The sequence below is a fragment of the Dicentrarchus labrax genome, unplaced genomic scaffold (genome assembly GCF_905237075.1).
Source record: "Dicentrarchus labrax unplaced genomic scaffold, dlabrax2021, whole genome shotgun sequence".
NCBI lineage: Eukaryota > Metazoa > Chordata > Actinopteri > Moronidae > Dicentrarchus > Dicentrarchus labrax.
This window is the reverse complement of record NW_026136703.1, coordinates 24,237,892-24,256,514: the sequence shown is the minus strand read 5'-3', so window position 1 is coordinate 24,256,514 and position 18,623 is coordinate 24,237,892. Positions and strand designations below refer to the sequence as shown.

The window sequence follows — 18,623 nt, the reverse complement described above, 5'->3', positions numbered from 1 at the left end:
TTTTTAACTCACTTTTAAGACTCAATCATAGAGAGTAAAGATGACTTAACGGGCTTTTTGCAGTATTGACATATCACTTATGTTGAATATAGCTCAGTGTGGGTTAAAGCATCGGAGATTTCTGTATCTGACGTGAAAGTGAGAGATATAAAACTGTACCATCAGTTCAGAACATTGGTAGCAGTTCAGTGTTACTTTTAGATGTCAAATAGGCTGTAATACGTAATATGAATTTTAACAAATGAGGGATGGATGAAAGGCTGATCTGAAAACAGCCAGTAGCACCGACAGCCGCTCTCATACTATAGGTTAAACAAACTGTGTGTGTGTGTGTGTGTGAACTGACCGTTGCCGCCCAACAGGTCCATGGCACTGACACAAGGCTCCTCTTCCTCCTCATCCTCCTCGTCAGCAGCTGCATCATCGTAGACGACCGGCCCGCTCTCCACCACCACTCCGCTGGCGGGGGCTCCCACTGGCACCGGCAGGGGGTTGGCAATCTGAGCAAACAGGAAATATTGTCGGTCGTGAGCGCGTCGTTCGGTATTTTTAATATTTTTTCCTCTGCGTGACACACGAGAGTCCCCGGGGAAATCTAAACTAGATCTGATCTCATATGCCCCACTTCCTTTAAAATGATAAAAATAATAAACATAGTGTAGTATGGTAGTGAGGGGTGGGAGCTGTAGGGCAGGTGGAGGGCACGCAGGGTAGTGAGGAGATATTTCATCTGCTGCAGCATTCCCACATATGACTAAATACAGCATCAGAGCGTGACCACAACCTTTATTATCTTACATTTACACATTATTCTCTCGTTTCTACTTTTTAAAATCTGCACCGTCAACAGTGTACTTTGTATCGTACAAAAAGGGTCCGAAATGAACAAAAGCCTCGGGGCAAAATAACCCTTCAAAGTTCATAAAAAGCCTGTGAAATTAAAAATGAAGGGGTGTGGGTGAGCGCGGGGGCAAAAAAGTAATTAGAGCGCCCTTTGCTTTACAACCCGTTCACATTGTCTTAGTTGAGCTGTCTGATGTTCGTGCGTGAATGTGACCACTTTCTACCCCCCCGTGGGGCAAAACGCTGCTGATTCAAGCAGAGTCTGTAGCTAGGATGGTCTTTCCAGTTGCATGCTGGGAGACAAAAACTGAGCCGTTTTTGATCAGAAAACTAAGCCGCCTGAAACGGGAGGAAATGTTGGCAGCACTGAGAGAAAATAAACAACTGGTATAATAAAAGGGGGGGGACCCATTTCCCAGCAGCTGAAACAACCATTAAACTTAGCGAGTATTGAAGTTCCATCTCTTATTTTCGTACATTCTCTCACAAAAGAGGCCCACAGTTCCACCAAATAAACACTAAAAAGTCATTAAAAAACAAAAGAAATGGCCACAAATTGAAGCCTCCGTTGAAGCTGTCATATTTTTTAGAAATAGAAATATATATTATATAGTAGTTTGCGTGGGGTTAGCTCTGTTTAACCAATGAGAGTTAGCCGTTAAGAGTTTGCAACTATTGCGAGTTCTGTTGCTATGGAAACCTACAGGAGCTGCTGGTTCCGGAATCGTTTTTCCCCACTATGACATCATCAGCGTTCATCACCATAGAAACCACAGTCCCATGGATAAAGCGGGTTTACGTCATCAGTTTGAATTATCTCAACTTTGTTGATCCTGCTGTTGTCTGTTTGTGGTGGATGACACTAAATACTACGGTACCCATGAGCCTCAGTCACTGTTGCTATGGAGACGAAGCCAATCAGAGGCTCGAATCAGAGCGGTAGCAAATTAATAAGGTTAAAGAAGGTTCCAAACCTCCACCGTTAGCGGTTCACGCAACTAATTAACTACGCTAAGTGACTGAATGTGATCAAATATAGTTATATAGTCTATATACTCAAAGCGCTTTACACCAACTACAAACTTAGTTACTTGCTGTTCAGTTTTGCTAGCTACAATACGCGGTTGTAGTGAAGCCTACATTTCATTTTCACTCAATGGAAGTGACATTGTGTATAATTGATTATCCGTAACTTCTTGCATTTGATTATATAATCGAATTTGTTGACAATTGTTGACAGTCCTAATGCAAACTAATGCTCATTCACACACTGAGACACCAGTCCACCTCTCAGCCACAGCCGCCCACACTAACCAAAGTAATGGCTAAAATTGTATAGCATGTTGGTCAAAACAGTTCCAACAGAACGAAAAAACCACGGGCGATCACACACTCATACAGGTTGTTAAACCAACAGATTACCTGAACCACTTTAAGTGGATGTCAGACAGAAAGTGAGTGCACCTGTAACGTCGCCATTAGTCCTACATTACACACAATGCACACAGCTACAAGTACAGAAGGTCAAAGCTGAAGCAGTAAGTGGGTCTGTAAGCCTTTGTAAAGCCTTTTTGTTTTAGCTTCAAAATAGATTCAGCTAACCTGGAGGTTTGTTTACATCGGATCGTCTGACTGCTCGTATTTCTTTCCACGCTGAACGGATCTGTATCTAAGCCGCTGTGTTACCAGATCTCCATGAGTATAATGCGGTTATTAATGATAATAAAACCCAAGTTGTAACCAACCGTAGTTTTCCTTTAAGGTTTCTAAAAAGTCACCCAAAATGTATTCTGAATGGAGGATAAACTGTCGACCAGTTCTTATACAACTGTAACAGCCAATCAGACACCATATCCCCAAATATATACACACACACACACACACACACACACACACACACACACACACACACACACACACACACACACACACCATATCACTTCCTTCTACACTTACTGCACTTGATGAGTCGAGAGATTTGTTTCTAAACCTGTGCTGCTGTAGGACAGAAAGAAAGGAGGAAAATTTCCCCTCGGAAAACATCCTGACGAACAACTTCTCAGCTTCAATCTGAGCTTTATTTATTTTGCTTAGTGATGAACTGTACAGATCTCAAAACACAAACAAACTCTGACACCGGGGAGGACAGAAGTGCACGCTGTGGAAGATTTCATTTTCCTGTTTCCTACCTGGCCTTAAACTAGAGAAGCTAATAAAATATCTAAAACAGATTTGTTTCTGTCTAAATGCGGCAGATTCTTCAGCTCTGGAATGACACAAATGTACATTTACTGCAGCAGAAACCCATCATGTTCAGTTTTTCCGGAGCGACTAAAAGAGGAAACCTGCGTGTTATCACTTTCCCTTCACTCTGGGCTAATTATAAAGCTGGAGGAGAAGCAGGTGGAGGGTCCACAGCGTGACGGAGAGATATTTCTGTTCTCCTCAGCAACAGCCTGTTGGAGTCCCTGCTGGGGCCTTCCTCCTCCTGCCATCTCTCCCTCCAATTTGCCTTTCATTTCCTCCTCCTCCTCCCCTTCCTCCCACCTTTCTTTTATTTCACGTTTCCTCTATTTTGCCTCTCTTTTATTCTACCCACATCTTTCTCTCCTTCCTTTCGTTCCTTTACACATTGATTCTCATTTTTGGCTAAGACTCTCCTTCCCACCATTCCGCACTTCCTCCTGTTCTTCTATCCGCAGATTTTGATAGAAACCCAACGATTTTACAATGAAGATATATCCAAAGCATGAAAGATCCACAGCAAAAACCCAGCGCCGTCCTTCCCTTTCCCCTCAGTGGATCCTTGCAGACTTTAACTTCAGCAGGATCCACATCACAGGAGCTGGGCGCCTTTTTACTCCCAGTGAACACCACTAATATAAAAACACAAAAAAAAGAACATAACAGCATAAACACGGTGATCAGGACTAATTAGGAGGTGGGAGAGGTTAAATGGGTCATGGTGAAGGTCTGTGAGAAGGACAAGAAAGATGGTTTTGTGTTTGGTGTGAGCTATTCGACACTACTGAGATTATGTTGCATGTTATTTACACTTTGAGTCTCAGCGCTTTAACGAGAGAGCTGCTCGTTAGGAGTGAGAATGCAACTCGAACCAACTACAGGAAACCACCGCTCAGAGAGGGTTTTATGGGTGTGAGGATGCTGACATCTGATCGCCTGCAGTTACTCATGCATGGAACAACTGGCAGAACAAGATTAAGTGAGAGCAAACAACAGTGTGGATTAATGCTCGCGTCCGGCCGTTTCTTTAAGTGTTTTAAATGGCACGCCAACCAGAAAGTATAAAATTACAGGAAATGGCAACATTAAAAAGGTCCAGTGTGTAACATCTAGGAGGATCTATCGGCAGAAATGGAATAAAACTACTCATAAGAGTTTCATTAGTGTATAATCACCTGAAAATTACAGTCGTTATGTTTTTGTGACCTTAGAATGAGGCATTTTTATCTACAGACATCCATGAAGGGACAAATACTGACTGTTCAAGTTCTACGCTGCCATTGTAGTTACTCATTCGTGCTTGAAAGGGGAGGGTGAAGCGAACGAGTTGCAATCTGCGACTACACTCCTAAATCATACACATTTCAAGATATAAATCACAAGAAGCACTCTTTGTTTCGCAGTTGATGGGTTATGTCCACGCCCCTTCCTCTCTGACATGATTAGCATAATTTGCCTTAATGGATTAATCAGCATTAAACCAATTAAACAGCAGCTAAACCTATATCAGTAATGTTTGGTAACACAACAGGATGAAATGACAAAACCCTCAAAATCCTTCATCTGTCTGACTGACAGATGAAGCCAAAGGAGAAGCCACTGTAGACCTAGGTCTAGCCAAAAAGAACAAAGTTAGCCCAATGAGAGAACGTATAAAGATCTACCAATCTACAATGCAGACAGTTATAGAATAACTAAATCCATCAGGGATCCACAAGGCTGCATCTTATCAAATACAAGTCAGCTGCCTGATGTGGATCAATTTGTGGGTTCTTGACACCAAAAAGGTTGAGAACTACAGCTCTATACAGATCTACAGCTATGTGATGTTCACATGGTAGCATACAAGTCATTTCTTCTTCAGATGGTCATGAGACAAAAGCAACATGTTCCTAAATAACATCCACATTAAGACAACTACTGAATCAGTCTGCAGACACCTTCAGAATATATCAGGAATTAGACTGTGTCTCAGCAGGAGGAGTTAACAGCAGGTTAGACTACTGTAAAGCTCTCTTTACAGGTCGCAGATCAGAGAGCTGCACACTGCTGCTACAGTCCTCATTAAAGTCCAGGAGAGACCACATCAGTCCAGCAGCCAGATCTTCACACTGGCTTCCTGTGTGTCCAAGAATGGACTTTAAAATACTACTGAATGGTTTATTTCTGATCTGCTGCTGAAGTGTCCCCACCTCTCAGATGGTCTGGGTTCAGGTCTCAGGTCATAACTGAGCAGTTTTTATGATCCAAATATCTGGAACAAACTCCCACAACACTTGAGGTCTACACCAACTCATATCTTCATATCTTACACTGAGCTGCAACTCTTCTACTGTTTAATCCATCTTAATCTATTTTAGCTTATTTAAATCTTTGTTTTTACTTTGTTTTAATCCTTTTAAATCATATTTAAATGTCTTTTTTGATAGTTTTTTTTTTCATCTTAATGCCTTTATGTCTTATGTAAAGCACTTTGTTGTTGAAGGCTGCTAGACAAATAAATTAACCTTGCCTTGATTTTCTTAGAAATGTCATCCTCTGCAAATGGCAAGACCTTTAAGTCTCTTCAATAGCACTAATTCTGCTTGTTTGTTCTCACGCTGGTGTGAACAAAATAATCTGTTTAAACACAGAAAGCGGCGAGCGATGAGAGCTCGTTCAGCCTTTCAGTGCAGTCCTGCTTTATCGGGGTGAATGAGGAGGTCGCCACGTTTCTACAGGACGAGCTGAAAACGCTGTAATGCAGTTTGCCGCTGGCCTGGCCTGACAGCTCCTGTGAGAACCCAACTTCAAATAGACTCAGCCATCAGTTGCCAAGACTATTGCTTGCATAAGCAGTCTATAGCTGCAACGCCAGAGCGACTGTCTGCAATTCAAAGCTCCTCTCCCGTGACCTCATCGCCCTTTTCAGATTTCTAAGCCGCTCTGAAAATCCCCACATCTCTCCGACTGCACTGCCTGCCCCCCCTCCATCAGCCAGTTCAGTCTAAATGTGGTTCAAGGGAGTAGGAGAAGAGGGGAGAGGGCAGCAGAGAACAGCTGGGCCAGTTTCAATTGGCAGAAATCAACTCATTACTCCTTCTGTCTTGTAAAGTGATCATTTCCTCCCTTGGCTTGTTTGAAAAATGTACAGACTAATTGCTGGGTCACTGACGAGGGTGAAGGAAATCAGTTTTTTTTTGGTGAGCGAGGAACAGAGAGAGCTTGGCAAGGCACAAACATCTTTTCAATCTGGTCCTGTCGCTGCGATGAAACGGCAACATTACATAACAGGAGCAGCGAGCGAGGAGCAGCCTCAGCCAATGGCGACGGCCGTTTACCTCCAGTTCCCAGGGGGAGGCGAGGGGGTTGCTAAGTAACAAGCCTTGTTGACCCGGCCCCTCGTGGCAATGTTTTCTTCCTGGTTGACAGAGCCTGAGCTCCCTGAGCTCCTCCATTCAGAGCTGCCAACAGCACATGATGGAGAGGGAGACAAAGACTCAGGGGAAGGAGGAGGAGGAGATGGAGGGATGGGAAGGAATGTGGAGAAGGAGAGGAAATATAAAAGGAGAATGACGGGAAAGAGAGAGGACAGCAGCAGAGCAAAGCTTTGACGGGAAGAGGCGAGGAGGAGAGACTTGGGAGGGAATTAAGCGTAAAGTGAAATGATGAGGAGGTGAGAAGGGAAAGAGTGGGAGATTTGAAAAAGGAGAACAGCAGGAAGGAGCTGGAGGAGTAATGTGGGAGAACAGTGAAGGCAGAGGAGTATTTTTCCCCACTGTAAAATCCCATTTTAACGTGTTGTTTTAGTCTTTCCAGCAATCGCCAATGCTGGTTTGGAAAATAAACGCTTAATTCACCGAGTTAGATATGAAAACATTTATGAAAATGGCCAAAATATAAACTAAACGTACTAAAAGTGCGTATTTCAGCCACTGACAGGCTCAGATTGTTATTGTAAGAGTCTGACAACATTATGAAAGGATCCCTACAGAGACAGACCTTTAGTTTAACCACAAACAGCAGTACTATTGCTATTAGTCACCACCAGACACTAGAGACAAAAACAGTAATTTTACCTCACAGACCATCGTAACTTCATTCAACTTCAAATAAAACGTCTCTGTTAGTGGTTCCAACAATCACCAACTCTGGTTTGGTTGAAATAAATTCTTAATTCACCGACGTAGATGATAAAAACAGCAGTTTCAGTCGTTCTACTCAGCGACTTCCACTGTTACACTTTGGAAAATAATCCTGCTTTAACTGTGTTCCTGAGAAATCAAGTCTTTTCCATTAGTTTGCTATATAAAATCTACAATACCCATGAGCCTCAGTGGCTGTTACTATGGAGAGGAGGCCAGTCAAATAACATGAAAATGCTTCATTGCTGCAATTGGGGAAGTTTAATATTTAACTTCAGCTCACCATCACATAACATAATTTAAAGGTCTGCGATTGGATGTTTCTTACAGAAATGCACCATGGGACTTGTAGTTGACTTTAATGTCCAGAGGCTTCTAACTTTGGCTTTTTTTCTCCAAGAACCGGATGTGTTCTGACACAGTTGTTCATCTTGTGTCCTCAGGAGAGCGTTACCCAAGATTTTAAGTGCTCGACTGTCGGCCACCTAACGCTGGACTCCCAAAATAACTCCTGCCACTTTACTTCTGGATGAAGAGCAAGTGTTGAAGAGAGTAAGTAAATCATAAGAAAATGAGACAGATCGGCACTGGCACGAAGCGGGAAGAGAAGATAGGACAGTCAGGAATGTGTAAAATGAGATATGGGGGAGAAAGAGGAGTACAGATTGTATATGAAGTACAGAAAGCCAAAGTTAAGACTCTGAAGATGATGTAAAGCTACCTGTGATTGAATTTGGCTCCAATTTAAAATCAAATTAAGACACAAAGTTGGAAGAACTGGCCTATTTCTCCCTGAAGATGGCTGGTGAGAGCTGTGAGGCTATAAATGGGCAGAATGAGGACATCCAGAAATTAACTGTTCAAAGACTGGAAGTCTAAGTGGGTTTGTAAAGCAGATAGGACACATTGTACCACTAACCTTGTCCTCTGTGGATTCATCTGAGAGCCGGCGACTGGCCAACAGAAGCCCATCAGAAAAGAAAAACACTTCCAAAAGTGCCGTTTAAGACATTTTTATGTTCAGGTTTAAGGCCGTATTTATTTTAAGACCCTGTCGGAGATTTTTTAGGAGCAGTGAACGCCCCCGAGGGAGGACGAGAGCGAGGGAGGAGTAATAATGGAAGGACAAACAAAAGAGGAAGTAAGGGTTCAACTTTCACACGGCCTGAGTGAAGATTTATTCATCCCCGTCCACTCTGCAGGAGATCGCAGCAATCAGCTTTTAATGGCCGACTGGGAGAGACTGACGGGGAATTACAGCCCGTCTCCAGGTGTAGTCACAGCTTCATTATGCACACACACACACACACACACACACACACACACACACACACACACACACACACAAATCCTCTGGGTTGTTCTAAAATAGTTCAAAGATATGTCTATATTTTCTTATTGTCAAACACTGAATGTATCCTGCTAACAAGCGTCGTGCGTATCCACAGTCTGATGTTCCTCCGAGCAACAGAGCTCCAGTCAGTGTTCACTAAATTTTCACTAGACTTTTTTAATACCACAAAGGATGCTATTTAATATCTTTTTCACTGTCACACTGATCAAAGAATGACAGAAAACCAGTAGGGACAATAAGGCTTACAATTATATTACATTTATATCATATTTTTGTCTGTACTTCCCCGTGGTACACAATAATAATTCTTGGTAAGAGATTAAATCAATTAATGCGACATAGAGCGAGATGAGCCGAAAATTGATGAGCGGATTAACTGTGCTTGCTCAAATGGACACTTGCCTGTTATGAGTCGAGCTTTTGAGTATAATAGTAATAATAATCTATAATAACTCCACAATAGCCTCCTGCATGCCCGGCCCACTGTTGCTCCAGTCTCACTTGAATATATTTTGTTGTCTGTGGTTGTGGGCTGTCAGGAGACGTTGGACATCATGTGGATTAATCCGCGGCTGAAAATAGTCCCCAACAAATGCACTGTTCAGTCTCGTTTGAGTGACTGTATAGAAACTACAGAGAGCAGCTGTTTTAGGAAATGACTGAAGCTTTTCCAGTTATCCAACTATATAATGAGACGTTTTACAGCTCCAGTGGGAACCAGTGGGCTTGTGGCTGAGAGCTACAGACAGAGATTAAAAGTCAAAGGATAGATGAATACGTTCGGTCTTTCGATGGGATTTGTTGGTTGGAGGAAAAATGTAGAATAATTGCAGCCTTATTCTTTAAAACTTTATGGATTAAGTGCTCATGTATAGCAGATATTTAGACTAAATCTTTATTAATATCTCTATTATATTCTGTGATCGCCTTGGATTCTGATATAATGGCTACACATATACATATATGGACTCATACACACCAATGAGTACCTTCCTCACACTGATGACAGTTCTGTGCATACACTCAGAGATATTAAAGAGGAAGACGTCATTAGTCGACTAGTGGTTTTAAACATTCCTACCCGCGCTAGTCAGTTAAACTATTATTAATATTTTATTAAAGGAGGCCTTTGTTATACAACGACTGTTAACTGTTAAATAAAAGATGTTACATGCATGTTTTGTGTTTGAAAAGTCATCTTGTTTTAAGAAAATACATCTGTGTCTTAATAAGATATTACAGCTAATACTGAGCTCGATTTAACCTGTAACAGTGGTTAAAGTTCTCAGTTTAACAGAAAGTTTCTGGAGCCTTCATTTAAGACATTTCCTTGCTAATTATTAATCTTGGATTAAGGTAAATTGACCTAGATGCTTATTTTAAGAATCTTAAATCAGAGTTTTCATCGTCTGTAATAAGAACAACTTTCTAATAAGGACATGTTAACGACGTTAACCCAGCGCTGCTAACGTTAGCCACCCTCAGCTAAACCAAGGCGGTTTACGGCCCCAGCTCTCAGACGCTGTGATCCCGCTCAGGGCTGATTATCTTTTGATTAAGAACGTTTTCAAATGGATGTTAAAGTGCAGACGATATATTGTCAGACAGTGTTCGTGTTTGTTACTTTCAGACTGGTCGAGGTAAATGTCTGTTTAATCGAAATGAGTCGCCGGCTACACAAGACACATTACGAAAGAGAAAGATTTTGATGGTTGACACATTCCTATGATGTGTATTTCATCATGTTTCTGTAGCTTTCTTATTTTCTGACTTGCTCCCCAGTTAATGTGTCGTTTCTGCTTTTTGTCGGTTTCATTTGTTTGGCACAGACTTCACAGCAAATTCTACTTCACTCTCCAAACTCCCAAATAATATCAATCATTACTTGTTGACTTTAGACCTTTTTTTTTTTTTAACTGCAGAGAGTTTCTGGTAAATCCCACTTGCAACAATATGGCTAATGTAGTGTGTGTGTGAGTGTGTGTGTGTGTGTGTGTGTGTGTGTGAAAGAGAGAGAGGCAGATAAGAGTGTTTTGGAGAAGGGAGAAAAAGCTGAGCGGGAACGTATCTGTGCGAGTGATTGACTGGGTGACTGAGTGTGTGCGTCCGTTAAGTGCAGGAGGGCGAGCGGGAAGACGGAGAAGGCGAGCGGGGTGGCGGGAGACGAAGAGCAGATGTGGTGAGAAAATGACGGGCAGCTCACCTGCTCTACGGCGAGCTTCTTGCTGGGCTGTCCGGTGATGAACGGCTGCAACCTGCAACACAAACCACGATCAGTCCCAAACTTTACATTTCATATTCTGTGATTTACACGGTTCAAAAGTCCTTTTCCAGGACCTTTCCAGGAGCTTGTCCAGGACCTTTCCAGGAGTGGTGGCAGCAGCGTTGGTCACCAACCAACCTCCTATCAAACCAACGCCTCCAGTCTGCAGACTGTGGCCTGCTACGTAGCCGTTAGCTCTGCCACAGACACTGGAGAGTTAGCCTCTCTGAGCTGCTAGCCTAGCTAACGAATGTCGACCCATTAGACTACACTTTATTTGCTTTTGTGGCCCTTGGTTGTTCTCACTACAGGCCATTTTTACATTACCGTTACTTTGACCACAGCTCAGTTAAAGTTATATTTATTCTATTTTTCAGAAAACTCAAATAGCCTCGACACCGAAAAGATCGCTGCAAGTTCGTTCCACGTACATGTCGTCCTGCAGGTTCTCCTACCAACAGTCGAAGACAGTCTTTTCCACAACAACATAGATTATTTACAGGATATTTGGTCATTTTAATCAATTTCCAGACGTTTCCATGACTGGAAAACTAGTCTCTGGATTCCCAGGACACGCAGGAACCCTGATTTTATCTTTATTTGCCTTTATTTCACTTTTCAGACATATAAAGTAACAATCCTACTTTGTGAATATGCATCTTGGATTAAAAACGTGCTACATGATGCATTTTAAATCCAGTAAAGCAGGTTGATGAATTTCTAATGTTCAGTATAAAAACAAAGTTATATATCCCTGTTTATTGGTAGAATAGTTTGCTCTTGACAGCTGATTAGTTTCTATAGAGGATCAATACTTTGCTCTATGTTGAAATACATGTAGTACGTAGTTTGATAGCAGGATAACCTCAGTAACAGTGTGCGGCCTATAAAATCCAGTATCATTCAGACTCTTTTCAAAGACTGCTTGCACTTTCCATTGCATTAAAAATTCATGTGATTACATTCATTATTACAGGATTTTATTGTTGACACAATAAAAGGATTTCATTAAGATTATGAGCTTCTGTATTTCAGTGTCAAGTCTTGTAAGTCGTGTACTGTGTCGCTGACTTCAGGCAACAAACTCCAAAACAAGGGAATGGAAATGAAGGACAGGGAAGCTGAGCAGAAACAGTCAGAGTGTCCTCACTGCGGAGGTGAACAATGAAATGTAATCTGTCCACACAGTGAAAGATTTTATTGTTTTCTAATGTCTGGAAAAATAATGTCTGGAAATGAATATGACTACTTTGTCGGGGCTTCGGGAGGTTCATAAAATCTGCACATTTAATTCTGTTGTAGACTCGCTGGCATTTCAGACTGCACTTCAGTGTGAATAATGGTCTTCATTTACAGACACATGACTTCAGGTCATGAAACGCAGCCATCGTTTAGAGCAGGGCGGGGTGAGGGATTTCCTGTGTTTTAATGTTATTTCTGTCTTTGGAGCGGCGCGGCGTTCTGGCCTCACGAGGCTGCTGCTGTGTGTGAATGTACGAAGACGTCACTGACAGTTAAAGCACGAGTTTTAATGTGTGTGGTTTTATCATTATCACACAGCAGAAAGAAAAAGCTTAACGGCAAACGGTTGATTAGTGATGGAAGATGTGTCGGTTAGGGACAGAATGAACATTTGTATGTTTCTGGTGTTTTGTTTTTGTAAACTAGACCTCGATGGAAAATCCACTCTAAAGCCTCATCAGTCAACTTCCTCCTTTCCTGTACTTAGATATGCTACGTGTTAGCATCGAGTATGTTGAAAACAACCCACATTTTGGAGATGGTGAAAAAGATTCAAGCGACATATATCGTCACATCTCAGAAACACAAACAAAAAGTCACAAAATAGTGTTTTGCTAATGTTAGCTTTCAGATTAACTAAAGATTGATTTAGATTAGCTAGTTAGTGTTTTTTGGTTTTGCACGTATTTGATCATAAACCAGAGGATTGGACAAAGTCACATTTTGACCTCATGGTGGCGCTAGATGAAAATCACCAAATGATTACGATATTTAAAGACAATGCATCAAATAGACATTGCTTCCATCGTGCTGCTAATAATAGTAAATAATAATAAAAATAAAAAATCCTCCTTTGTGAAGAAACAAAGCCAGAACTCTATAATTATTATTTCCTATAACTTTAATTGTATGGCAGTAAGGAAACGAGCTATAGAGGAAGCTTTAGGGGATGAAAATGTGAAAAACATGTATTAATAATCACTGGAACATTAATAGTAATTGCTTCCAACAGTTTTGCTGACTCTGCGCAGAGAGCACAGCAGGATGATATTAACATCCGGCGAGCATTTATTACAATATTTATATTCATTACGCTCTTTATTACAGGATTTACTGTTGACACTATACAGGTTGAGGATTTCATTTCGATTACTACGGCTGCTCTTTGAGTCTCTCTTGGCTTCAGGCGACCGGCTCAGATTACCCCGACGACTGACGAGAGCGAGGGAAAAAAGAAATAAATAAAAAATGGCGTGAATGTGAAATGAGCCCGAGCTGTGACTGACAGGCAGACTGACTGACTGACTGTCTGTGAGCGCAATCTCTTTCCTCGAGATAATCAGCGATGAACGTACCACCGGCGGGAGTAATTCCTAAGCAGCCGTCCCACCGTCCCACTGGCTGGAATTAGCATCGTTCCCGGAGGCTCCACCGCCCCCTTTCCCTGCCCACCCGGCCCGGCGCTGAGCCCTCCCTGGAGGCTTACAGTAAGTGCTCAACTCTTACTGATAAGAGAGAGAGAGAGAGAGAGAGAGAGAGAGAGAGAGAGAGAGAGAGAGAGAGAGCGAGCTTTTAATTAATCTGCTATAACCAGGGGAAAGAGGGGGAGAAAGTGGGGAGGATGGGTAACAGCGAATGTGGCATCTTCACCCCCTCAGACACTACCCCCCCTCCTTTATACAAGCTCATTAGAAAATCCCAGCCAGGCCGGCGAATCGCTCCCCGCTGAGAGGACTATTCAGAGCCCCCCACCCCGTAAATGTGCTAGACTCTACTGGCTCCCCTGGGCCTTGACCCCGGACACCGGGGGAGAGAGAGGGAGAGAGGACGGGGACAGGGTGACGAAGAGGAGGAAGGTGCAGAGAGAGAGGGTACAAAGGAGCAGAAGAATAATAAAGAGGGAAATATGGTGCAGAGAAAGGAGGGAGGAAAGAGAGGTAAGGAGGTAAAGGAGGGAGGTTCTAAGGAGATAGAGGGATAAGGAACAGGAACCAGCAGTGAGGGAGGTGTAGAAGGAAGTGGTTTTTGGATTAAATCTCATCAAAAGATCGTTGACCCGACTCCAATGATCAATACAACTGATTCCCCTTCATTCACTGTCAGATATAAACAAGATGGACCCCACATGGTTACTACCACAGCCTCAACACTGTAAAAAAATTAAAAATCTGTAGGTTAACAAGGTTTTTCAGGTTTTTTCTGTATTTATTTTTTTTTAAATACATGAAAATATTTATAAAATTACAAAGATAACCTGTAAATATACATGTCTAATGAAAGATACTAATCATAAAATGACATAAAAAGATATATCTATATAGATATCGTGTTCACCTGCATTTATAAGTAAAATGTATTTTAATTATAGGAAATTACTGTATTATTTTCTGTTATTTTACAGTATTTCTTTGACGCTGGAATATTACAGATTCTTCTATGATTTTTCTTTTACAGTGAACATTTAATCGTTACTGAGGTAGAAAGAATGAATCCGTCGATCGAGAGAAATTATTGAGATTGTTTCGTCATTATAGTCGTTTATTAAGTAAAAAGGACAAAACTTTTTCCCCACAGTTGATATCGTTGTAATCGAGTATCTTCCTGCATTTCGGAGGGTTGATCGGACAAAACAAGAAATCTGAAGACGTCACCTCGGATTTAAAGACATTTTTAACTTTGACATTTTACCGAACCAAACAACTGCTGATAATCAAAGTGTCAGTTAGAGCCCCAATATTGACAGTTCCTCCCTTTGTGCTGTGGAACTGCTGATGAGCAGCGTGCAGTTCAATCTGTATGTCCTTATTGTTATTAAAGAGGACTCTGGTTTCTGATAAATGGGTGTTCAGCTGTGGATGGAGCTACTTCATTAACTAAAACAGAATCCATTTTTAGTCATCAGCATCAGCAGTGATCAATAATGAAGAGGGGTCAGAGGTCAGGGTGACGGGGAACATCAGGAACCTGGTCTTTATTACCTTTGGGTATTTGCTGATACCGATATTAGCATTTAATACCATTACAGTTCTAATCTAGTTATGATATGATATATCATCATCATCATCATCAGGCTATAGCGTTGTTATTGTGAGCCTGTTAGCATGTAGCTCAAAGCAGAGCGGCGCTTTAAGAGGCTGTGGACCCGGTTAACTGTCTGCAGTTAGTGTTGGAGCAACTGTTCGTTTACAGCAGTGGTTCCCAAGCTTTTTCCTCCTTCTACCAACGGACTCAGTGATATATTTGATATCATATTCAGTGCAGGACAACAGCAGCAGAGAACAGCTGATAACTGACACACTGTAAACACAATAACTGCAGGAAGTTGTGTGAACCAGTGATTGGGTGAATTTTGAGCAGATTATTTCCTTTGAATATTGAGTATTATGTATTTTACTTACCAGGCATCTTTTTTGGCCAGATTATGTGTTTTTCTAGTCCCTTATGCTCGGCCATTGTTGGCTCTAAAGCAAGACATTCATCGGGTGAAGGCTCTTTGGATACATTTTGTGTTCAAAGTTTGTCTTTAAGAAAAATCAAACCTCTAAAAATAACATTTTTATTTAGTTTTCTTCACAGAAATAAACACAATGCTACCATACAGCCTGCTGTGTTTATTGTAAACGTTTTCTTACACCCCTTAAAACCAAAAAGCCCTGCCGACCTCCTGTGAAGCTTTGGCGACCCCCTAATAGGGGTCCTGACCCGCAGGTTGGGAACCACTGCTCTACAGAATACATCAGCAGTTTTGATGAAGAGGTTTGTTATTCATATGATTTTGACAGATCTTAAATATTGTATTGTATTCATGAAGTTAACATTACTTGTTTAAAGTTGCAAAGTGGTAAAAGTTTAATGTTTTTTGGAAAGATTTGTAAGAAAACACGAAACCAACACAGATTTTTCTTTCTATCTTTTGTACTTTTTTAGCCCATATGGACGTAAAATAGGTCTTAAATTGCATTAATAATGGTCTTTAAATGCTCTATGTAACCTGTTGAAACCCTGATATTAAGTTCTAACTTTACCTCCTCTGTTATTTGGTTTGTGGCTCAGAGTCTAAATTCTACATCAGCAGCATGTTTCCATCAACAGTGTCCTCGTTCTTCAGGATATTTCACACTGATCTTTCCATGGACAGACTTTAGTGGGACTCTCACATAAACTGGATCAAACTGAGCTTCCTTACAGTTTTCCAAATATTTTCATTTCCAGTTCTTACTGAGAGACTCTGGAGGCTCTTCCACTCGCTGCGGCTCTCTCTCATTCTCACACTCTGCTGCATTAGAGCCATTCCTCCTCTTCATTTTACACATCTTATAATCGTGTTGGGTCTCTTCTCATTTACATTATCTGCTGTGTTTGCGCGTCTTCTTGACATTTTGCAGCAGTTTTGCTCGTTAGCGTCGAGGTGAGACGTTCGTACCGACCTCTTGTTTTTTAATCTGGCTCTCTGCTGATTGCATCTGTTTGTTTGTTTTTAAATCAGCATCCGTTTCCAATCACCGCTCCCGCACTGTCGGCCCAGCACGGATAAACCGAGACAAAGCGATGTAAGGGAATAATTTCATTATTCGTACAATAATCCAATCAATAACATAACGAGAAGGAAGGATGAGACGGAGGGGAGGAATAATCTGCAAACTGTGGGGTTGAATGAAATTAGTTCTGCGATGAGCTCGGATGTAAATAAATGATGATAATAATCGGAGCTTCCAACTCAATATTCCAGCTGGGGACTGGGCACACACACACACACACACACACACACACACACACACACACACACACACACACACACACAGTCTCCTTCAGCACAATTAAATCAGGCATAATCACGAACCCCCCCACACACGCAACTATGGTGCCCACTCATACTTTCCCAGACACTAAAGTACACACACACACACCAACCCTGTATGCAAACACACAATAGAGACTCACACTCATTTGTGAGAGAGTTGTGTCCATTCAGGCTGCAGCAGTGCATTGTGGGCCGGTGTGCAGCTTGGCAGAAGGAGACGCAGATTCAGCCAAAAGAACTGATTGTGTTTTCTTCCACACACACACACACACACACACACACACACACACACACACACACACAGTACCTGGTACTGCGTATTCACTGGAGATTATATAGATGCGGCGTGTGCACAAACACACACAGGGATACAAACACACTCTGCTGCTGTACTTGTGGGGACATTCTTCTGTTAACCTCCAACCTTCAATGGACAACGAGGAGTTTCTAACTGCTTATCCTCTGTACGACCTTCATAAACCACCCACCATCAGCCAGAGGTTTGGCTACTTCTATAGTAGTTATTATTAATGTCTGCCATCGGGCTGCCAGAAGCCCTCGTAGGGGCTTTAAAATGTAGGTGTGTATTCAGGGCTGTTCCCGACTAAAGATTCTCCTAGTCAACTAGTCGTCAATGTATAAAACATAAATATCTATATTTCCAATACTAAACAGCAAATGTGGTAACGACTGGGAACATGTGAGAACACAAGGACGCAAGGAGACACAGTGCAACGTCACTGTCACTGACGCTGTTCTAAAACAAATACTGGTGGACTTATCGCTACCACGGATGATGGATAACGTTAACACTTATTAGTTATAATTAACTGGCAGTGAACTCGGTCCTCTCCTGTCCCTGCCTGAACCGGCCATATCTTCATTCTTTTTAAAGTCTTTACGTATTTAGGGTTCAATACCAGAAGCTGAATGTCAATACAAGAGCTTTTCCAATTTGATCAGGATTTGCTTTTGAAATCACTTTTAAGCACAAAATAAAGAGAAGAGCAGCCTGACTTTGACTCATCACACTACAAAAAGTCATGAAATAATAAATGTGCAGAATTTAAAAGTGAACACCAGATTATCCCTAAGGGGACATGCGGGTTGCATGACTAAACCTGTTTTAATTTACAGCCACTGAACTGCATGGTGAAGAGCTTTTGAAGGCAAATATCCTGTCTGACCAATATTTGTGACTAAATAAACATCAATTTATGCTTTAAGTTCAAAAATAAAACACCCGTAGTCATAAATAAGTAATAGCTAACACCCAGAACGGTGTTTGCAGCCCCTCACTGACAGTAACAATCTGACTGCCTTTTATTCCAACTCAACGACGTCACTTTAATGTTTCTAGTGAAGGAAGTACCCTCATTTTGGGGGGATTTCCATCAATTTTTCTCTGTGCTTATGAGATGACACACACACACACACACACACAGGCCATATTTAATAACCCACTAACCCATCCGTGGCTGTTTGATGAGAGCTGTGACATTTCTCCAGATGGATGGGATTTCTGGGTCATTTAGCGCCCGGCTGCGCACTGCGGCGCCGGGTTCATCCATCGCAGATATTTTGGGGACCGTGACTGGTCTTGTGAACAGAGATTAGCCGTTCATTGAAGGGGGGGGCTCTTAAAGGCTGTGGGCTAAACTCTCTCTCACTCACACACACACACACACTTTAAACGGGAGATAGTGTGACAAAAGAGACATGCAGTGCAGCTTTCCAATGGAGGGAAAATGT

At 41.8% G+C, this 18,623-nt stretch overlaps 1 protein-coding gene across 1 annotated transcript in view; it reads right to left on the bottom strand.

Annotated features, from left to right (window-relative positions):
* Nucleotides 1–18,623, bottom strand: part of LOC127356157 (transcription factor IIIB 90 kDa subunit) — a 131,527-nt gene that overhangs the window by 12,587 nt on the left and 100,317 nt on the right. The window contains exons 17-18 of the mRNA XM_051387706.1: nucleotides 10,769–10,820; nucleotides 347–500 (exon numbers count right to left, since the gene is read on the bottom strand). Of these exons, the coding sequence (XP_051243666.1) occupies nucleotides 347–500; nucleotides 10,769–10,820 (206 nt within the window). The remainder of the gene's footprint in view (nucleotides 1–346; nucleotides 501–10,768; nucleotides 10,821–18,623) is intronic.